This window comes from Achroia grisella, unplaced genomic scaffold (genome assembly GCF_030625045.1).
Source record: "Achroia grisella isolate CSIRO2021 unplaced genomic scaffold, CSIRO_AGI_Agris_v1 utg149, whole genome shotgun sequence".
Classification (NCBI taxonomy): Eukaryota; Metazoa; Arthropoda; class Insecta; order Lepidoptera; family Pyralidae; genus Achroia; species Achroia grisella.
The window spans coordinates 4,833,829-4,858,504 of NW_026712644.1; the positions used below are offsets into that span (position 1 = coordinate 4,833,829).

Sequence of the window (24,676 nt, forward strand, 5' to 3'; positions counted from 1 at the left end):
GTATTTAATCGTAGCGGGCAACACTTAATAAAAAAAACACGATACTCAAGCGTGCAAGATGGAGCCCAGGTACGTGTTACATACTAGTAAATTATCTAGTACTGGTACTAACTGTTCCAAAATACTTGTTATTTACGTTTGTTTATTATTTTGATAGAATAGAATACTTGAATTTGTAATATTATGTGTTTTCAACAGTAGCGAAGACAAGAATAACAGTTTGGATAAGAGTTCGGACGAAGAAATTGATGAAGTTTTTTTGGAAGCAAAGAAAATGTGAGTATTTACATTGTTCATTAATTTAAACTAATATTTTCGTCGTTATAACTTGTAAATATTGAATACTACACTACAGATTAAACGTCAATAGCAAATACTGTTTTGTAAATAACACGTACTTATAACATGTTCCTATTTCATTCAAATTATATTTTTAAATATAAATTCGAGCAACGTTATAGCTGTATACTTAGTTGGAATTCTTCATAACGGATATTGAAGTTGTTTTATCCCATAGATAACTTTCAAAAATTTATAGGTTATTATTATTTATTATTGCATATTACGCGGGAATATTTTCTCCTAGACCAGGGTAGCGAACCAATGTCGCGAGCCATTGACGGCACGCGACACAATATTTTGGGCACGTCGTCGATCATAAAACTGTTTGAAGAAGCTGGCTCATGCTATTTTAACAATATTTTCATCCTATACCTGCGAGTCATTATTTTCAGAAATAAACAACATTAAAAACTCGGTTAGAAACCGTTTGACAGATGAATCCAGTTTAGCATGCATTTTGCTAAAAGTAACATCGTACAAGCCTGACATAAATTATTTGTCATCTAACCTGCAACAGAAGTCACACTAATTTTACAGTAATTTAATTTATGCGTGTAATGAAAACAATCCAAAATGTATCTCTTGTTTACTTTATTTCATAGAGCGTTTTGATAGTATTTATTATTATTATTTTCCAAATAATCAGAAAGTCAAAATTATTTGATGGCACCTCAATGACCCCATTAAACATTTTTTGGAAAAAATGGTACGTTGATGCATAAAGGTTCGCCTGTCCTGTCCTAGACATTGAAAGTTTGTATGATTTGGTATATTTTTTTAATAGTGAAAATATCCCGCGTAAGATTTACAATATAATAATCTCAATAGAAATAGAAATAGAATAATCTTTATTCAAATAAACTCATTACAAGCACTTTTGAATAGGCATATTTTGATTCTACCACTAATTCGGAACGCAGACTCATCACAAGAAGAATGAGCAAGAAACTTGTGTGTTGCTCTTTTTAATAGATGATTTTTTATATAAATAATTAATGTAATTATATCAAGTAAGAGGCATGCGATATAATCGAAATAATAATAGATATATTAGAACTTTTTTGAGGTTATTGCTATTAAAAAAATATTAATATTAAAGTAAAATCATGTCTAAATATTATATATCGAGTAAAGCCTCTTAGGATTACCACAGCCATTATAAAATATTGTTTATGAGACCATCGAGAATGACGTTAATTTTTCAATAAATTTTTTAATATGATCACTTGACATTCGTTATATATTTATTTACATAATTTCTTCTTAAATTAAAGCCTATGTATTTGTCTGGTGTATAAAGCTATAGTACTGTAAAGTTTCACCAAAATCCGTCGAGTACTTTTTGAGTAACTAATATTACTCACAAACTTTCGCGTGTGTTTGGTTTTGGTTGGCTGGTTGTGTTGTTGTGTATATGTCATATATTATCTATATATATATATATATATATATAAATAAATTAAAACAAAACCTATATTTCATTATTACAGACAGTCATTGTTTGTAATATTGAAATAACCGTTTTTACTACATGCATATGAATATAAATATGGTACATATACCAAAATATGTTTTTAACAATTTTTTGTCTGTCTGTCTGTCTGTTTGTTCCGGCTAATCTCTGAAATGGCTGGACCGATTTTTACGGGACTTTTTTTGGCAGGTAGCTGATGTAATTAGGAGTACTTAATTTAGGCTACCTACTTTTATTTTAGAAAAAACTAGTTAAATTCAACGCGGACAAAATCGCGGGAACATCTAGTTTCTAATATACATATGAGATATATATATATTTATTCAAAATCATATGACTTTGTACAAAGTCAAACGACTTCGTTCAAAGTCGACCTCCGGAAAATTTGAGTAAACATCATTTGTTTTTTACAGTAATAGACGACCAAACGTAAGTGTCGCGTGGGAGTACTTCGAGATAGAAGACAGCAAGAGACACATAGCAACATGCAAATTATGCGGCGGCAGTCTCTCCTACATGTCATCAGTTACCAACCTCATGAAGCATGTGAGAAGGAAGCATCCCATCGCCATACAACCTGAAGAAGAAAGCGAATCAGATAATGACGTATCCAGGTAAGATAACTTGCCCATTTTCCCTATCGATTCAAATCGGGGATCGAAAATCGACAGCCTGAGAGGAGGTTCGAACCCTTGATGCCCTCAGACTAAAGTCGTATCCGTCAGGCGGGAGTTGTCCTTCAGCCGCTCCTTAAGTTCTTCCGCGGTTTGGAGTGCCATCTGCACTCGCCCGCTATCGTCCATTATTTCCTCTCCGATTGACCCCCCGTCCAATTCAAACGGTGGTCGAAATTCGACGGCCTGAGACGAGGTTCGAGCCCTCGCTGCCCTCAGACTAAATTCGTATCCGTCAGGCGGGAGTTGGCCTTCAGCCGCTTCATAAGTCCTTCGACGTATCCAGTAATATAACTTGGCCATTTCCCCTCCTCTCGATTTCCCGTCCAATTCAAACGATGGTCGAAATTACGACGGCCTGAGACGAGGTTCGAGCCCTCGCTGCCCTCAGACTAAATTCGTATCCGTCAGGCAGGAGTTGGCCTTCAGCCGCTCCATAAGTCCTTCGACGTATCCAGTAAGATAACTTGATCATTTCCTCTCCAATCGATTTCCCGTCCAATTCAAACGATGGTCGAAATTACGACGGCCTGAGACGAGGTTCGAGCCCTCGCTGCCCTCAGACTAAATTCGTATCCGTCAGGCAGGAGTTGGCCTTCAGCCGCTCCATAAGTCCTTCGACGTATCCAGTAAGATAACTTGATCATTTCCTCTCCAATCGATCCCCCGTCCAATTCAAATCGGGGATCGAAATTCGACGGCCTAAGATGAGGTTCGAACTCTTGCTCAGTCTAAAGTCATATCCGTCAAGCGGTAGTTGGCCTTCAGCCGCTCCATAAGTCCTTCCTTTGGTTTGGAGTGCCATCTGTACTCGCCCTCTATCGTCCGTTATTTCCTCTCCGATCGACCCCCCGTCCAATTCAAACGGTGGTCGAAATTACGACGGCCTAAGACGAGATTCGAACCCTTGCTGTCCTCAGACTAAAGTCATATCCGTCAGGCGGGAGTTTGCCTTCAGCCGCTCCATAAGTCCTTCCTTTGGTTTTGAGTGCCATCTGCCTCGCCCCCGGTGTCGTAGCTGCTCTATAAGTTCTTCCGCGGTTTGGAATCCCATCTGCACTCGATCCTTATCGTCCGGTGAAGCTGTAAAGACCTTACAGTGGGTTACAGCAAGTAGTTAGTAATGAATTATGTAAATATTTTTTCTATTAAATATGCTATTTGACGTTCAATGTTACATAATATAATATTTTGTATTTGAATTCGAAACTAACGTAAAATGAACCGCATTAAATTTTACATTTATACTTTTCACCAGTTCTGTATATTTGGGATAATATATGTGATACATTAAAGATATGAAGTTTGAAAGCATAAGGAACAGACTGACGTACTATTGCATTTATAATATTAGTAGTTATAACGGTAGTAACTAAATTAAATTAGGGGGTTTTTTTAAAATACTACTGTAACTGTTCAGTTAACTCATCACTGCCTGTTATGAAACTAGTTAAAAGTATCGAAGCATAAAACAGTTATCTCGTTTCTGACGTGACTACAATTTGTTCATAGAGATTTAAAATTGGTGGTTTTGGGAAGCGAAAGCACTGTAAGTAACTTAAAATTTGTCCACAGGTCAGCAGCGAACTCGATTTCGACATCAACAATATGGACGTATTTCAAAAGCACGGATAGAGTAAAGAAAGTTGCTATTTGTCTTATTTGCAAGAAGCGACTGTCGTACCACACGTCGATGACAAATTTAAAACGACACTTAGGGAGAGCTCATCCTAATATAGATTTGAGTGAGGTATTTCTTTAACATTACTGACTTAATCATATTTCAGGACAATTCACACAGCACCATCTAGTTGCAAGCGAAGCAGAGCTTGTGTTATCTGATGATGCCTTTATACAGCTGCTAGGTCTAAAATACAAATGGGTTACATTAATATAGTTTATATTAAAAGGCAAGTGATAAGAAGTTCATCGGGTCATACATATAAATAAGTAGCTGCGCCCGCGACTTCGTCTGCGTAATATATCAATACTTCCATATAACCTTTCATATCCCCCTTCAAACCCTTACAAATTTTATTTCGCATTAAAAAGCCTGTCTTTTGTCAGGGTATAGACTATCTGTGTACCAAATTTCATTTAAATCGGTTCAGTGGTTTCAGCGTAAAAGCGAGACAGACAGACAGACAGAGTTAATTTCGCATTTATAATATTAGTAAGGATCACATGGATGAGATAAGGATGAAATAATTTCATATCCGCATCCGTATCCGGTATAATAATTGTTGCGGGTAAATGATACGATGTTGTTGGTCGAGACGATGTATGTTACAGATGATAATAAACTGACAATATGTACATAGAAATAATGATCTTATATACTAAATAACAATAGGAAAATGTAAGGTGGGGTGACACAGTTTAGACACAGCAGTGCTTAGTAGACAATATTGAATTTGTCTTACTAGACATTATTAAATGCAATTATTATTTTGATTTATCTAGGTGACTGTGTCCTATAATAATCATTCTTATATTCGAAATTTCATATCCATAAAATCCCTGCACACAGACGAGTTTGTACATCAGTCAGATTTAATACGAATTAATTGTTACAGAAGAAAAAAGTTATAATATCCCGTAATGGACAATTGTATGAAATTGAGGAGACCAAAGATGGGGAAGACGTGGATGACGAACAGGTATGTCAAATAAAAATCATTGTACATTACAACACTTTCCCGCCTTTTTACTTTTTTAAATCGCCTTCTTTCTGATAGGCGCCGCGGCGCGGTCACTTCGAAATTTGAAAAAAAAAGTAAATAGCGCGGTAATGGAATATAACTTCACTATTTGCGTTTATAATCAACTACTCGTCCCGGCTTCGCACTGGTGTCCATGTGTTTGGGAAACTACTCTACTACCAAAATGTTAGGGAATTTACTCTCTATATATATAGGTAAAAATAGGTGGAAGCGTCAGTCACGTACCGGTATGGTTCTGCGGATTTCTTGGGCTTCAGGGTCTCGAAGATATCTTCGCTAGCTTTCACACAGTTTCATAGTAGGTTTAACACCATGTATTATATATATAAACCTTCTTGAATCACTTTATCTATTAAAAAACCGCTTCAATATCCGTTGCGTAGTTTTAAAGATTTAAGCATACATAGGGACAGCGACTTTGTTTTATACTATGTAATAATGATATTGAAAACCGGTGAATTTGATTAATATTCCATTTTTATTAAGGATGTTTAAAAATAACTTATAAGAATTGCGTTCATTTCAGACTAATATCGAGGATTCAGTGTTTTTAAATGAATACGATGACAACATAACCAAAGACAATAAAGAAAGAATAAGGCGCGAACTATCGACAAAAGCGCGCGAACGTGTAGTTCCACTAAGTGACAGCTCAAAAAAGGAACGAAAACGTATATATGTCGATGAAAATAACAGTAACAAAAGTAACAGTTCCAACGAACGATATCGAAAACGACACTTTCGGACGCGGGATAACGACAGTTTGGAACATTTTGCCCGATATTTAATATCGCTAATGAAACAGTTACCGAGAGAAGTATCGAGTCAGCTGCAGGCTGATTTTGTTAAGCAAATCATCGACGCGCAACTGACGTCCGATACGCAGACACGGAACGGGTATAAAATAACAGTTGTGGAACAGCCGCACAAAACGGAACAGGCGTGTCAGGAATATGTCACAGTTGAGGGGGCCGTCATTGAAACTGTGGAGATGTAACAAATAAAATATTTTTTAATATGTAATTTGTTTTTATTTTTTTTAACCTTTTTCCAGTTAGGGGTTATCTATAAATTTCGTCATGACAAGGAAAGGAGGGGTCCCAAATATTGTGACATCACATTTCAAAGTCCAATATATCGTAAGTTGGAGGGAATGGGGATTGTTAGTAATGTGGACTGATGATCTTATTTCTAGCGATGTGAATGTATCTAAACCATGTCAGGTTGACCTCCACGCGGTTCCTAGAAGCCATCGTGATAAATTCTCAATGAATTTGTCACGATGGGCTGACTTGATCTCATGCTCATTTTACCATCCTCCACTGGTGCCCCGCCAGCGTATACCGTTAGCGTAGGCGGGTGCACCATTCCATTATCGTCCATAAAAAAAATGTATCTAAGTTTTATAACACGAAATTTGCTTATAAACAAATTCAAATTAAAAAATCATTTATTCCATGTAGGACATTTTAGCCGCTTATGAACGTCAAGTTTTTACATTATAATTTTTTCCCTACCGTACCTAAACTAACGTGACTACTGGTTTACTAGTGTATTGCAACTTATATAGTTCATAAAACAGAAGTACATACATACCTAGAAATGCCAACTGTAAAAGAAGAGATACAGACAGCCTGTGGAAAATATAAACACAAATTAGCCGACCCTAAGAACCAGTTAGCTTTGAAACTACTAAGCACAAATAACATCTAGGCTAAAAAGGGCTCGCCTTGCCAACATCTGAAAAAAATAAATGAGATGGCACCTCACTGGATGTGCCTCATCTCCAAATGCCCATCATCATCGCAGCCCGGAAGACGTCCACAGCTGGACATAGGCCTCCCCCAAAGATCTCCACGACGATCGGTCCTGCGCTGCTCGCATCCAATGACTTCCAGCGATCTTGACCAGATCGTAGGTCCACCTTGCTGGAGGCCTTCCCACGCTGCGTCTTCCGTCCATATGCCCATAACACCACACAATCTGATTATAGTCAGAAGGGCTGATTGCAGATAGAAAAGAAATGAATATGAAACTATATATATATATATACCCGTTGCTCTACTACTTTAGATTATTTTTTAATTTTTTATTGAAGGGTTTTGACTATTGTTAGGTTTTAATACCTGTAGAACTGCGACCTACGTAGATGTATTGAAAGGGATGAATGTTTGTATGGAAGCATTGTCATTTTTAAAGATAGAAGCTTGAAACTTATTTTTTAGGCTGTTGATTAAATATAAATAAATATTACATTCAAATGTTGTAAAAATGTTACCCTCAAGGGGGTAAAATAAAATAGGGGATGAAAGTTTGTATGAAACTTTTTTCTTATTATCTTATACACATATTAACTAAAACTACAGCACTCATGTCAGTTCTGTTCCACGCAGGCGAGGAATCCGACAACTCCTCGAAGCAGGACGACCTGAACTCGTACTTCGAGCTGCAGACAGGTGGCCGCGTGAGATGCGTGCTCTGCCACTCCTCGGTCCCGCAGCGGGAGGAGGCGCAGCGAGCACACATGCAGGAGAAGCATCAGAAGCTGGTCAGAGATCAAGATCAGGAACAGGTAATTCTTCCGCCAGCACTTACATAGATCATTCCATATGTAATTTTATTTTCGACAGCCTCACCTTTAATAACGAGTCGCGGGTTCGATTCCTTGCACGGTATGAACGTTTCGACTATTGTTTGTACCGGTCTGGCTGTTTTGCTATATATTTTTTTATGGATTATAATGGCATGATGCAGCTGTCTGCGCTAACGGTTTACGCTGGCGGGGCACCAGTAATAATAATAATAATAATAATCTTAGGACAATTCACACAGCGCCATCTAGACCCAAGTTAAGCTAGCTAAAGCTTGTGTTATGGGTACTAGATAACTGATACAAGTACATAGATATTTTTTTTTGTAAATACATACATATTATACATAGAAAACACCCAGACCGATACAAACAATCATACTCATGAATACAAATGTTTGTGCCGTGCGAGGAATCGAACCCGCGACCATCGGTCGTAAAGCGGTGTACTAGACCGCTGGACCACCGAGGTCGTCAACCAGTGGAGGATGATAAGATGAGCATGAGGTCAGGTCAGTTAGCACATCGTGGCAAATTCAACAGGAATTTATCACGATGGTTTTTAGAGGAACCACGTGGAGGTCAACCTGAGATGGTACATTGCAAGCAATGGGTTCAATAATTTACATTACTAAGAATCCCATTGCTCCCAACACTGTGGGTATTATCTTTGGGTATTTTTATTATACCCTATAATTTCACTGCCTAACCGTTCAAGCCAAAATTACCCAATATAATAATCTCAGGACAATTCACACAGCGAAAACCATATGGAGGTTAAGCTGAGACGGATGGTTTTTCGGGAAATTTCGCGTAGAAATAAACATGACATGGGACATTGGTAATAACTGAGTCTTCAGTCCACATTTTTTTTTATAACACGGGTTAAATGAGCATGCGGCTCACCTGATGGTAAGTGATTACCGCCGTCCATGAGCACCAACACCAGAGGAATTGCAAGTGCGTTGTCGGCCTTTTAAAAAGGAATATGCTCTTTGCTTGAACGTTTTAAAATCACTAGTATCCTGACGATTTAGGCGTAATGCCGGTTAGTCAGGGAGAGAAACACCTCAATGCCTACAATATTCACAATTACCTATCTCTTATTTGTTTTTATAATAATATCAACACTTTCGCTCCAAAACTCCCGCTCCCTACGTTCAATTATCCGTCATCCACTTGTCAATGTCACACAGATTACTTTGGCTCTGGCCTCTGACGTTCCGTTTCAGGTTACATGATTATTGACTTTACCATTTTTAATTAATGGTGCGTCACACGATAGTTAACAGTCGGCCATCCTGCAATAGTGTCTGGCCCAGACACATAGGTAACTGATGAGCGTAGTCATGCTTACCAAAGGATATAGTGTCTACAGGTTCATATAACAAATACTAAACTAAATAAACTAAAGATACACATTACTTTCATAACATTGACTATCTTCATATACTGTCAAAGGTTTACAATCTAAAATCAATACTAACAGAGCTAAGTTTCGGCATGCATTCAGAAATGCAGAAAATATAACATAACATATATTAATTTACATAATCCAAATCACCCAAAAACATGAACAACCTTTTAGAGTAACAAACAATTATTTGGCGGTGATTGACTTCTATGAGTCAGACTGTAACATATCACCATCACAATGTAAGTTTCCGATCTTATGAACATTGCATTTTTTTTATACCTCCAAAATAGAACTTGACCTTTCTCGTCGTGAATATTTTATCGGATAAATTTAACATGTCACATTACAAAAGGTAAAACTTAATTACCTACATATATAGAGAAAAAAAATATAAAGGGAAAGTAATATTCTCGTGACATAAAATTAGAACAAAATCGCTGCCTGCCTTCACCTAACCAATAGAAAATAACAGGTCAATATTATTCAAGTGGTTCTAATACCCTCAATACTACTACTACTATTTTACTTCGACGATACTCTTGATTTACCAGAGAATTATTTTAATATAACATAATTCATTGAATTTCAGTTATGATTTACTTAATAATACCATCAGCTCACTGGTCAAGTAATCTATTGCACCCTTTGAACCCTGTACATTTAGGGGACTATAAATGATTGTAGATACTGATCTCAATTTTCTTTACAACACCAGTTTAACATAAACCAAAACCCACTGTTCCAGATTAATGTGAAATAGAAATAATCTTTATTCAAATAAACTCAACACAAGCACCCTTGAGTAGTCAGGTTTTTTGAATCTATCGCTCATTCGGAACGCAATTTCATCACAAGAAGAATAAATAAATATTGATTTATTTATATTTAATTAACAACAAAAATTAGGCATGCGGCAATCAACATAAAAACCGCTACGCACTTAATCTCCGTTCAATCAGACAACATTGACAGCGCTATGAATTTCAAGTTAGATATTTTCTAAAAAAACACTGATTTATAAATGATGACATTTATAAATTCTTCAATTTTATAATAAGCCTTTTTTTTTTTTTACAAAGAAAATATTTTATGACACATTTGATTTCTTTTTCTGGCAAATTGAGTACAGACTCCGGGAGTCCGTTGCAAAACCCTGCGCAATCTCCATAAAACGAATTACCAACTTTCGTTAAACGAACGTGAGTTTAGTAAGCCTACTATTCACTTTATATTTAATCGATGGTATTCGTAGCCACTTCGGCCATCCAACGTTATCGAAGGGCCTCATTCGATATTATCATAACAGTTAACATCGGGTAATATAATAAAATTAAAATCATATAAAATTTAGTTTGAGATAATTTACATACTTAAAATGTAATGAAAGTTGCCACTGACAACTACACATTACATTTCAACATCATGAATTCAGTCTTTGTTATATTTTTCCGCCTTAAGTTGTATCACTTAATTTTTCAACACCAGGTACTAGTCAGCATCTCTGCAAACACGGCTGCCTAGCTAATTAGTGAAATACCTGTTAAAACAAAACATTAAAAAAATGCCACCGCTTGCCCACTATGAGCTACGGTCTCAACAGATCTGGATTTTATTAGACTCAGCCACCGCTTGCCCGCACAAGGAGCTACGGCCTCAAACTGGTCAAATTCTCATTAGACTCAGCCACCGCTTGCCCACACAAGGAGCTACGGCCTCAAACTGGTCAGATTCTCATTAGACTCAGCCACCGCTTGCCGCCACAAGGAACTACGGCCTCCAACTGAAACACATCAAATATTTAACAACTGGTCATTTTCTCAATGAGGCATTCACCGCTTGCGCACGCAAGGAGTTACGGCCTCCAACTAGTCATATTCTTTATGGTACTATGCTATTTTTACTTCAGCCTCAAGTGCTCTACATTGCAACTCAACTATGGGTTATATGCACTCCCATCAAATTTTACTATTACTTTTTATTCTATTACATTTCTTTAAGAACTGGATTTCCATTTTAGGTTCCATTTTACTATTTCTCCAACGCTTTAAAGGACTTTATAACATTTAATCATAAGTTAATTCAATTTATTTATGTACCAAATTCGAATTATATATCTGGTTGATATATATCTATCAATTTCTGAACGAACTTGCAATATATTACTACCACATACCCTACTCCTATTATTATCTACCAAATCTTGAGTAGCATCAACAACAAGCGAGTCGTTCGTTGTACGTCGCATTGAGCACACGCGGATCCCCATTTTCTCCGTGAACTAACGTATACGGAATCATCAGCCGCGATCTCAGCGCAATCATCTCATCAGTATATCATCAAATCTAAATCACCATCATTTACCTTAAAATCCATAAATCGTATTCATAGTCATATGATTATTATATTAATCTCATAATTTCATCGAAGTATTGCAAATCATTTTCATTGTCATATCAACCGCCCGTTCTATTAGCCATTTTGCTCATAATTCAGCTTGTCATCGATTGTAACTCATCATTGTATCACTAGCATTCCTTAATCTTTCAGATCTATTCGTTCATGTACAACTCTTCACCGCGTATATTTACCGACTATTTTCCATCGAGGTGTATCAAATTTTACCTTGTGATCGTCCTTACTACAATCTTGCAGTGTAACTATCTTGTACACCTCGAGCGCTTTATTCATAATATTTCTAAAGTGTCTGTATACGGTGTCTGGGTTCTATAAATTAGCACCTCTTCTAATTTCCCATTAATTACAACACATTTTCTAAAATATTCTGCGTATTCGGCTGTAACTTTCTGCTTACTAGCAGACCATGTTATCAAGCCATTAGTTATATTTAAATTCCAGACACATAAAATCAGTTCTGAAAGGATTAATTTCAATTTAAACTATTTCGTTAGTACAACAGTCAATCCGATTTCTCCAAAGGGCGTTCAGCCACACATACAAGTGCATATAGGTGCTCAGACTAATCTATGGAATCAAATGCCCAGCATTTGATTGCGTTGATCATTACTTATAAAAATTTTAACTTCCGTCGTCGTCAAAGACAACGCTTTAAATTGAATTCAATCTTATTTATCTGATGAATATCAACCAAATATTTGAAAACAACATCACCGTTATTATTATAAACTTCCAATATCTCTACACCTGTAATTTTGTACAATTCAACATTAAAACACCCTCACTTATTTAATACATCCGTTCTCGTATGCTATGCAAGTGACAACATCAATTCTTATATGTTGATGAGGTCACTATTAAAAGCCTTAGTTAACACTTTTATTTTACTTCAACTCAACAATTATGTCAAAAGTTAAGTCAATTGAGTCAACATGTATACCAACAATTCTTACATGCTCGTTAATTTAGCATTATACGCTTCGATTATTCTCTTTTATTTTTTTTTTTAATCAATTAAAATCTTAATAGATACAATATCTCAAGATTTAACAAAGGTTAACTAGAAATTAACAAAATTGGCAAAACCATCTACAACAGTAATTTATAACTGTAAACTGTAATCCTTAACAATATTTAACTTTCTTATATCTTAACTTTCATTTATATCCTCTAGTAACTTTTCTTATATATTCCTGGGATTAAATTACCTAAGCCTTACTTCCACAACTTATATTCTCTCTCATTTTATTTGCATTGGATATAAAGGTCTCTTAAAACAGTTATAGGTTCAATAGGATCCTTTCAACTTAAATCTAATATACCCATGTACACTTTTCAAAACTTTAATGCTCATACATTTAACAACAATCAATTGTCCTTTTGTTTTTTTTTTTCTTTTAACTACCTGTGCTTCTTAAATTTGTATTCACTATAATACCATTATAATTAAACAACAATGGCTCAGCTCGCAAACATTTTCTCAACAAATACTTCTCTATAACATGTAAAACTTACAACTTAGACCATGCAGTATTTATTTTTCATTCTACATATATGCTATTCATAAAGTAGTTTATTATCCATCAGTAAACCATATAAAAATCTCATAAATTGCGCCAGTATCCATATTCATAAACCAGCTCGTCCATACTGACTATACACGTCTCTCCCTATGGAAGTTTGCATCCAGTCTTTTCCTGCTGTTTCCTTTTTTTTTCTTATGTCATCTGCTTATCTTTTTTTCTGCTGTCCTACTTTTCTTTTGTCTGTCGTCTCTGCCATTTTCTTATATATATATATATATTCTTTGGCTATCACTGGTCTCTTGGCTTATAAATTTTTCATTTCATTATATGGCGTCATACAATCCAATCAATCACAATACTATTTAAATGTTAACTAGGCATTACTATATGTATTTATACCTGTACATATGATACAATCTTCTTTTGAATCATTGCTATTTATATATTTTTTTTTCTTCTATAAATTATACTGATACTGTGCTTGTGAATCACTGTTCATCCCAACGGATACCAACATCTCACTTTCAATCTAAGTTACATTTGCAGTGATTAACTTGTGTTCACAAGATGTTGAGGATTTTTCCTATTCTTCTTTTTTTTTTACTTATATATTCCTGTCATAATATCTGAATTATAAAGTTTATTATCCAAATTTCACAATCCTAGACCACACTGTTTGACACAATCCATGTGCTAACTTCAAGATGAGTTCATTATTAACTCATGAATGCTTTAAATCTGTTATTATCATCTTCTGATATACATTTATTTATATTAAGATTCAATAATATATTCTATATATTCTATTTTTTTTTTATTATCTGTACTTCACAAATATATAATACAATTTGAATTTAAACAATTATGATTTCCTCCTTGGTTGACATTTCAATTCCAATACAGATTTAACAATGAATCTGTCCACTTTATAGTTTCTTAGTACTGTCATTCTACAAATGACACTAAATAATAAAACTCAATGGATAACTTAAGATCAGATCCTTGCAGCAAATCTTCAGTTCATTAGCTTATGCAGTACACAAGATTGGACAATATAGCAATACATTGCAATATATTACAATAGTCTATTTTCATTATTGTGATAACAATTGTCTTATGTTGTACATATTCATATTATAAAATCATGACATTTTGTGCAATTTACTGTATGGAGAGTTATAACTCATCAAAAGGCAAATACTCTCACTGTTGCGACTCAATATATATATCCAAACATTCTGTATGTATACAAATATTAACTTATTTCCAAAAACTTTTATTCATATTCATAACACTAATAGTAAATTTAAAGATAAACTTGTTGCTCAAGTATTGTTTAGAAAATTCAACAGGTTTCTTGTACAATCAATAATACAATCATTCAGCCAACAACATTCATTTCTGGCTTTACCAAAAGCCTTTCTTTAGGTTAAAAGACAACTTCATAGTTTACAAAACTGAACCATGTAAGAATAGTCTTACCTGTAATCTATCACTTTCTAACATGTCACATATTAATTGGGTGCTTATAAATTCCAACAATCACTTACTAAACAAATGACAAATGTACATAGCTACAGGTACCTGCACAGGACCTTTAAGTACCTTTATTGATCAACAATGGCTGCTAAAGGCCATTCTAATGAATTTCAAGAGAAGCATCAAAGAAGTGAACCAATTGCTCAAACATATAATACATTCAATATGAGCATACATATAATATATAATTCCAGCATAATATGACACCTTTGAGGAATTGGATATCATCTCTAGGTGCTTTTTCAACACATTAATAATCAATATCATATGATTATGATAACCTTGAGGATCCTAATAGATCTCAATTGGATTTTATACTAATTAATAATTAAATAAGGAACTATTAATAATAATAGTTTACAGTTATTCGGTTTTTAACATTGGAGTTTACTACCAATTGTTAGCCATTGCTATATATATATACATATATACATATACATTTATAAAATTCAAAACACAGCAAGAAATAAATATAATAATTGTAGTATCAGAGTTAAGTACTATTTTCACTGAGAGCTTCACAGCTAATCATGAGATAGCATCTAAAATGTCTTTAATATGTAATATTATGAAATATAACATGTTATGTAGCTTGTATCAGTTTATGTCAACAATATACTGTGTCTATCTATATTAATATGCTTTATTAATTCAATTAATAAACACATATCAAAGTATCAACCAATATAATATATATATGACAGTATCTCAATTTGGGAATATAACCACAATCAGGACATATACCTGGGCTATGCCTGTGATTGTCATTTATCTGAAATGGGATCATCAAACATATATGTGTACCTATGTAAAGAAATAATAACAATTCTTCAATTCAATTCACGTAGAACAAACACACAATACTGAACAGTAAGTTTGACTAATTTACTGTGAATTAGCAACAAACTCAGCAATACCATTACACTGTTTATATGTATAACATGGTATGTGTTCTCATGTTCAACCTGTATGTCAACATAGTTAATGTAACTGTTTCTAATCTGTTGATATCCTATCATACTCTATCATAGGCATTAATAACATAACAATAGTTACTCTGTATTTTAAACTAATTAGATATCCATGTTGTTTTATACTTAATGTATTCATAATACTTCTTTCTTAGGTATATTGTATACCACAATATCGTGCTACATGTCATGTCATTACTCTCGCAAGTTATCGTACATACTAAATCTATTTAATATGTAGAAAGCAGTTCATCCAAAAGTTCAATAAAACAAGTGAGATACTGCGTTTAATGGTATGCGTGTTATTAACGTAAATTCACTTACCACAACTTCTAGTCAGAATTACCTTACGGTAGAATTTGTAGGCGGGATTGGTACCGCTTCTGAACTTTTAAAATCACTAGTATCCTGACGATTTAGGCGTAATGCCGGTTAGTCAGGGAGAGAAACACCTCAATGCCTACAATATTCACAATTACCTATCTCTTATTTGTTTTTATAATAATATCAACACTTTCGCTCCAAAACTCCCGCTCCCTACGTTCAATTATCCGTCATCCACTTGTCAATGTCACACAGATTACTTTGGCTCTGGCCTCTGACGTTCCGTTTCAGGTTACATGATTATTGACTTTACCATTTTTAATTAATGGTGCGTCACACGATAGTTAACAAACGTTTCAATATCGTATCGATGAATTATTATTTATTTAATTTACAAATTAAAATAATAATCATTCAATTTTCGTTCTTATTACGTTTACACAATGTATTTATAAATAACTAGCTGTTGGCTGCGGTTTCGCTCGCGTTATTTTATCCCCTTAGGGGTGGAATTTATCAAAATCCTTTCTTAGGGGATGCCTACGACATAGTAGCTTTGTGCAAGCAAAGTCTCAGCTCAATCGGTTTAAAATTGACAAAGTTTCATACAAACTTTCATCCCCTATTTTATTTATCCCCTTGGGGGTAGAAATAATCAAAATCCTTTCTTTCTTCTCTCAGTCCAGTGGTTTGGGCTGTGCGCTGATATATCACTATGTCAGTCACCTTTGAGTTATATATATTTAGATAGAAGTTTTATTTTTTAAATCCCTTATTTTTTTAAAATCACCAATTGCTTACTTTTTAATTTAATATTAATGTCTATTAACTATATTATTTTCATTTTATAGGAAGAGGACCGCATGCCGTTCCACAGCGACGACGAAAACGAACAAGACATATTTAGTAACGTGATCTACGTCGACGAGCAGAGACAAGCAGAAAAATCTCCACCCAAAAAGAACAGTTCGAAACCGCTAAAGAAGTTCACATCGCAAAAAAGGCGGGAACGCGACAGCACCTCGTCCGAAGAGGTTGTAATACGTAAAAAGAAACTTAAAATAGATAACGATGATGAACTAGAAGGATTCCTGAGATACATAGGTTGTTTGTTAAAGAAATTACCGAACGAAAAGTTTATGCAGTTGCAAATGGAAATCGTTAATTTAATAATGAAAACGTCTATGCTCAATCAAAACGATACTTCAGTTACTGTTCCGGTACCTAGTACCAGTTATTACGTTACAATGCCCGATAAAGTACTTCAAAGTGATACTAGTTTAGGAACAGTTACGCAGGCTAATATTTCCACAGATCTCTGTGGGAATCCGTCGACAATTATTATAAATTCAGTTAAAGAAACAGATGGCAATGAAAAACAGTTGTGAAGTCACGTGATCTGTGAATAAAGAAATTGAGGAAGTTTTTTTTTATTTATCACTAGATAATCCTTCATCACATTTAGTTGATATTTACCATTATATTTCGCCCAGTTTACATAATATCTATTTAAATTACAACCTGCTATTTATTTATTTATAATTTATATTCTAAATATCGTTTCAGTGGGGACTGGGGGTCCTTTGTATCCTTGGGGCTCTGGGCTGCAGCCGAAAAAGCCCTTAGGTAGATCCGCCCCTGTCTAGATGGCGTGTGAATTATCCTAAGATTATTATTATTAAGATTAAAATATACAATCTTAACATTCGTCTTGCCTGCACTTTGGGTACCTCGTAATAACTCGTTAGACGTGCTATACCCCATATCTCCCTCAGACCTACCTCAACTGCGAACTGGTTTACTTTACACTTGCAATCTAGACCAGAGATCCCAAACTTATGTGTCGTAGACCCCTCACCATATTTTTCGGTTTTGGGTAGACCCCCAATTCTTACCTGGTAATGATTTTTTGTAGATTTCTAACTGTAGTAAAGTTTAGTGTTAAAAATAAAGTTAAAACAACAAGATGGCCACTGTCGTAGACCCCTTGCAGTTTGTCATAGACCTCTGGGGTCGATATAGACCACTTTGGCAATCACTGATCTAGACCATAGACTAGAAACCGATTGGCGGGAACCATAGAGTTGTTATAGATACTTAGATTTGTACATTGGATGTTATCTACAGATTTTGACATAAAAAAATTACAGGCCTCGGTGGTCTAGCAGTTTAGCACACCGTCCTATTACTGTTGTTCGCGGGTTCGATTCCTCGCATGCAAACGTTTGTATTCATGACTACGATTCTTTGTATCGATATGGGTGTTTTCTATGTATATTTTTTTTATGGATGATAATGTAATGGTGCACCCGCCTGCGCTAACGGTATACGCTGGCGGGGCACCAGTGGATGATAAAATGAACATGAGGTCAGGTCAGTTAGCACATCGTGACAAATTCACCAGGAATTTATCACGATGGTTTCCAGGGAGAGCCGCGTGGAGGTCAACCTGACATGGTACATTGCTAGCAATAAGATCATCAGTCCACATTACTAACACACTTTTTCTACCTTTTCTATGTATAAAATGTATTGTGACTTTCCAGGCATTGTGTGAATGTCCAGGATTATTATTTTCTAATCTATACATCTATACATATAAATAAAATTATAGTGTCTGTTTGTAATATTGCAATAACAGTTTTTTACTACATGCATATGAATATAAATACGGTACATACACCAAAACAACATTTTTTACAATTTTTGTCTTTGGCTTGTTCCGGTTAATCTCTGAAATGGCTGGACGGATTTTAACGGCACTTTTATTGGCAGGTAGCTGATGTAATAAGGAGTAACTTAGGCTACTTTTATTTTAGAAAATTAAAGTTAAATTCCACGCGGACGAAGTCGCGTGTACAGCTAGTTCATTAATAAATATAAAAGCTAAAATGTGATAAATATATCTTATATAATAATTTGTTTTTATTGTTATTTTAATCTGGATTCCATGTTACTTATTCTTAGGCAGTTTCAACTGCTCTGTGCCCTGTTTATATTTTTTTAAAGAGAAAGGCAAAAGATGGCGGTCATTCGGTCACGCATGAGCTCTGTATAATGTCAGAGCAATAGATCTTTTTGTAGTCGAATTGAAACATACCTACTCTGTAGGTTATTTACTCTTAATTATATATTATATACAATTATAGCGGGAACAGCTAATATATATATAAGATATTCCCGTGACTTCGCGTGGAATTTAACTTAAATTTTTCTAAAATAAAAGTAGCCTAAGTTGCTCCTTATTACATCAGCTACCTGCCAATAAAAGTCCCGTCAAAATCCGTCCAGCCATTTTAGAGATTAGCCGGAAAAAACAGACAGACAGACAAAAATTGTAAAAAAATGTTATTTTAGTGTATGTACCGTATTTATATTCATATGCATGTAGTAAAAAACGATTGTTTCAATATTACAAACAGACACTCCAATTTTATTTATATGTATAGATTATTTATATTAATAATTTTTTAAACTGGATCAGCAGAACTGGAGTTTGACCAGACAAACTTTACCTCTTTATGTACTGTAGTAGCTCCTAATAATATTATTCTTATAGTGAAAGAATTTTTAAAATTGGATCAGCAGAACTGGAGTTTTTTTTTTTTAAATGAAATGAATTTTATTTATTTGCGTATTATACAGTTAGATATTCAGTAATATGTCTAGGTAATAATATTATTGGCAACTGTTTAATTGCCCCAATTTACGGGCATGCAAATTTTGGGTATATTAAAATGGAATAATCTATAATATTATAATTTAAAATTAATGTCTTATGTACCATTCTAATTATATATTAATAGTAATAAAAAAAAGAGTCAACATTCATCATATAAATATTCTTTGATGTCATAAAAACACTTGTCCAGTAACCAGTAATATAATCGATTTTTACATAACCTAATTGTACAACTAAGAACCTAAAATTAAAAAGCTTAAAAAAATATATAATATGATGACTAAAATATATTATTAAAAGGGGTCCCTTTAGGTTTTTAATAATAATAATAACTCTTTATTGCGCATACATAAACATAGGACAGATATAAAACAATGAAAATAAATGTTTTACAAAAGGCGGTCTTATCGCTATCAGCAATCTCTTACAGACAACCCGGTGCTAACAGAGAGTATTTACATAAAGAGAGAAGGTAGGAGGCGCACTAAACACTGTATTTATTATACAATTATAGATAAACATACATTTTATAAACATAAATAAATAAACTTACACACCAATACATACAATATACATACATATACTACATAATAATGGACGAGAGGACGTGTTATTATTCTATTACAGGGATAGATAATGCGATTTTAATAATTTTTGAAAAATGGCATATGATTGTGCTGATCGAATGGGAAGTGGTAAGGAGTTCCAGAGACGAATAGCTTGTACAGTAAAAGAATCAGCGTAATATTTAGAAGAATGAGGTGGGAAGGTAAGACAGAGGCTTCTTGTGCTGCGTAATTCAGAACCCGGGTGTTTAGAATGGAACTGAAAGTTCCTTTTTAAGTAATGAGGAGTATGAGGGTGTTTTTTAATTTATTTAAGGGCATTTTCCTCAAGTCCGGTGGTAATTTATTAAAAATCTTTTGTGCCATAAATGATTTTTAATGACATGTCAGTGTTGATCTGTGTTTATTGTTATCTTTTTTCAGTCTATGATCAATTTTGACACATTGATCGTTCACAGACTACTTTTTCTTGCGAAAATTAAATATTTAATATTACTAGCTGTCCCGTCAAACGTTTGCCGTATAAATTGAAGAACGAATATCGCTATTAAAAATAGGGGTTGGTGATAGAAGGGTGAACAAATTATAAAGAGAAATGTTAGGGGAGAACAAACCTTATCATTCGGGGTTATGAAGATAGTAACCGATTTTCAGACCTACTGAATCGTCCGGTGAAGCTGTAAAGGCCAGCTGCGGCCAACAGCATTAGAGTAGTCCGAAAAAAAAGCTTACTGAATGTGTATGTACAATTTCATAAAAGTCGGTCAAACCGTTTCGGAGGGGTATGCGAAGTATCTTTTTTTTTTAATAATCAAAATTAAAAAATCATTTATTCATGTAGGCCAATTTAGCCGTTTAGGAACGTAAAGTTTTTACATTATATATTTTTTTCCCTACCGTCCAGTTCGGTATATAGATCCAATTGAGAAGGACTGGCAAGAAACTCAATTGGTTTATATTTACAATGTATATTTATATAGGTGTCTATGTCTAACATTAAATGAAAATCCCGTACATGAACACCTATTGCCATGCACGCTCGTCATTCAAGTAATCTTTGTGTTAACTATCGTGTGACGCACCATTAATTAAAAATGGTAAAGCCAATAATCATGTAACCTGAAACGGAACGTCAGAGGCCAGAGCCAAAGTAATCTATGTGACATTGACAAGTGGATGACGGACGATTGAACGGAGGCAGCGGGAGTTTTTGGAGCGAAAGTGTTGATATTATTATAAAAACAAATAAGAGATAGATAATTGCGAATATTGTAGGCATTGAGGTGTTTCTCTCCCTGACTAACCGGCATTACGCCTAAGTCGTCAGGATACTAGTGATTTTAAAATTTGTGACACGAGAATTTTATATATAAGAAGATAAATCTTACAAAGCTGAAGCAGGCTACACTGAGGTACACACGCAAACGAATTTTATAAAACACTAGCTACTCGCCCCCGGTTCCGGTTCGTATGGGTGTACATGTATTATACATATAAACCTTCCTCTTAATAATAATAATAATCTCAGGACAATTCACACAGCGCCATCTAGACCCAAGTTAAACTAGCTAAAGCTTGTGTTATGGGTACTAGACAACTGATACAAATACATGGATATGTTTTTTTTCGTAAATACATACATATTATACATAGAAAACACCCAGACCGATACGAACAATCATACTTATGAATACAAATGTTTGTGCCTTGCGAGGAATCAAACCCGCGATCGTCGAACGTAAAGCGGTGTGCTAGGCCACTATACCACCGAGGTCGTTATCTAGAATCACTCTATCTATTAAAAAACCGCTTCAAAATCCGTTGCATAGTTTTAAAGATTTAAGCATACATAGAGACGGACAGACAGCGACAGCGACTTTGTTTTATACTATGTAATGATATTTAGGCACATAAAATCATATAACTGTATGCAAAACGTCTGTGCCTGCTCACCAACCATACCACTAAAAAAGTAGAACACACTGTTACGTTAGCGTCTGTGACGTAACGAGAAGGAAAAAAAAATGTTTTTTAATGTATGTACAAGTCAACCTTGGCTTAGTTCTGAACAAAACCGCGCCAATTCATTATATTCAATCCATTTGATTCGCATTCGACTTGTGCTGATGAAGATTCTTAACACGTTGACGGACAGTAGGAACAAGCGAAGTTCGAAAATTGACACTATATGTTTTTGTGATTTTTAGAATGTTAGAAGTATAGTTTTACTCTTTCTGCTTAAATAAACTTATATATTATATATTATATTATATATATAATATATATTTATCATTTACATTATCATTATTTATTTATATTTCTAAAAATAAATTTTGTTTTTTTTATTTCTGTTTAAAGTATAAAATGAATAATAAACAAATACATACCAGTATAGTTACATAAATAATAATAAATATCGTTAAACGTATCAATAAGAACTATAAATTCAATAGAAAACACGATCGCACTACTCCCTTCACAAATATTGTAACCTAGCTGACATCCGTAACTTCGTCTGCATCATACTTACATGACATATAATAATAATAATTAATTTATTTATTTATTTATTTAAACTTTAATGCACAAATACAATATATAAATGTACATATGGCGAACTTAACACCTAAGGACGTTCTCTACCAGTCAACCATAAGGCAAATTAAGTAGGTAGTAAGCGGCGCATTATAGAATAAATACATGGTAACTTTATAATAATACATATTATTAGACATACATATTTACATACGATGATACGACACATAAATAAATATATACACATATACATATTTGGATTAAATATTTAGATACAGGAAAATTACCCATGTATGAGGCAAAAAATAAGTTGAATAGAGCGGAAAAGAAAGAGATAAATAAGGAGAATCAGAAATTTAATTATGATTGCACATTGCGTAGAAAATGAACTCGTAATTTAGCTTTGAAATGAGATTTATTTTTAATAGATTTAATGTCAAGGGGCAGCGCATTCCAGTGTTTAATTGCCTGAATGGCGAAGGAGCAAGAAATGAAGTTAGTACGATGGTCAGGAATGTGAAGAAGCAAGGTCCTACAAGAACGAAGGTTACGAGAGGTTATCCCCATTAATAGGCCAGACATTACACTAATAAACAAAACCAACAAAACTGGATACCTGATTGATATCGCTGTATGATAGCCGAAAAAATAACAAAATATAAAGAATTACACACAGAAATAAACCGACTCTGGCACTTACAAAAAGTAACAATAGTCCCAATCGTCCTCTCAACTACAGGTGTCATACCGAAACACATGTATCAGTCACTAAATACCCTGAACTTGCCTAGAATAGAATAGAAATCATTTATTCAAATAAACTTACATTGAAGCACTTTTGAATAGTCATAACATTTTTTTTAATCTACCGCTCATTCGGAAAGCTGTCTCATCTCAAGAAGAACGAGCGAGAAACTTGTGTGTTGCTCTTTTAAATAATTTATATTTGCATAGGGGATAACCGCCTTTTGCACCTTTTAAATATAATTACTCTATTAATATAATTTTCTTGATGCAATAAAGAGTGTATAAATAAATAAACAAGTCTGAAAAATAAGTTTTAAGCATCATCATTGCCTTGCCTTTATCCCATTATTTGTGGTCGCAGCATGTCATTCTCTTCCACTGCTCTCTATCGGTCGTCATATCTGAACATACTCTTCTTTTATTCATATCATCTTTCACACAATCCCTCCATCTTTTCTTAGGGCGTCCCCTACCTTTACATCCATCCACATTCATATTATACACTTTCCATAAGACATGGTCCTCATTCCTGCTAAGCATATGACTTTAAAAACGACTGATTACTGAAAATCTCTGACGTAAAGTTTTGACCTCTACGTTATCATTGCTGAAGGTTGTTTATTTATGAGTTGTTATCATTAAAAATGGGTACTGATGTACTGGTGCTTCATTATGTAAAAACGAATGAGTGCGTAGCGGTTTCTATGTCCAGCTTCAAAATCTACCCTGTAACATCGTAGCACAGATTATTATATTAGACTCCGTTAGTTTGTGTTCTCGCGTCTTTCCTTCCCCTCCCTTACCTAGTACTGAACCGACTGTACGGCGGCCATGACGCGCGCGCATTGTGTTGTGAATTAAAATAAATTAGAACTGTGAAACCTACTGTGAAACTGGAAAGCTAGCGAAGATATCTTCGAGTACATACATCAAAATAACATTTTTTACAATTTTTGTTTGTCTGTCTGTTTGGTCGGGCTAATCTCTGATATGGCTGGACCGATTTTGACGGTACTTTTATTGGCAGGTAGCTGATGTAATAAGGAGTAACTTAGGCTACTTTTATTTTAGAAAATTAAATTTTAATTCCACGCGGACGAAGTCGCGGGTACAGCTAGTATTACATAAATAGTTATTATTACTATGTAATA

At 34.4% G+C, this 24,676-nt stretch overlaps 1 protein-coding gene across 1 annotated transcript; it reads left to right on the forward strand.

Annotated features, from left to right (window-relative positions):
• The first annotated feature begins 35 nt into the window (after nucleotides 1-35).
• Nucleotides 36-17,409, forward strand: LOC131840846 (uncharacterized). Its single transcript, XM_059189040.1, has 9 exons — nucleotides 36-69; nucleotides 199-276; nucleotides 2,230-2,430; nucleotides 4,066-4,240; nucleotides 5,067-5,150; nucleotides 5,740-6,206; nucleotides 6,796-6,824; nucleotides 7,580-7,785; nucleotides 16,847-17,409. The coding sequence occupies exons 1-9, from the start codon at nucleotides 59-61 to the stop codon at nucleotides 17,381-17,383; spliced, it is 1,788 nt and encodes a 595-aa protein (XP_059045023.1). The 5' UTR covers nucleotides 36-58; the 3' UTR covers nucleotides 17,384-17,409.
• Nucleotides 17,410-24,676: the final 7,267 nt, after the last annotated feature.

Excerpts from the sequence above, each read along its gene's own strand:
- LOC131840846 (XM_059189040.1), top strand. Across the intron at positions 5,151-5,739 it reads AAGACGTGGATGACGAACAG|ACTAATATCGAGGATTCAGT; the intron begins GTATGTCAAATA and ends CGTTCATTTCAG. Across the intron at positions 7,786-16,846 it reads GAGATCAAGATCAGGAACAG|GAAGAGGACCGCATGCCGTT; the intron begins GTAATTCTTCCG and ends TTCATTTTATAG.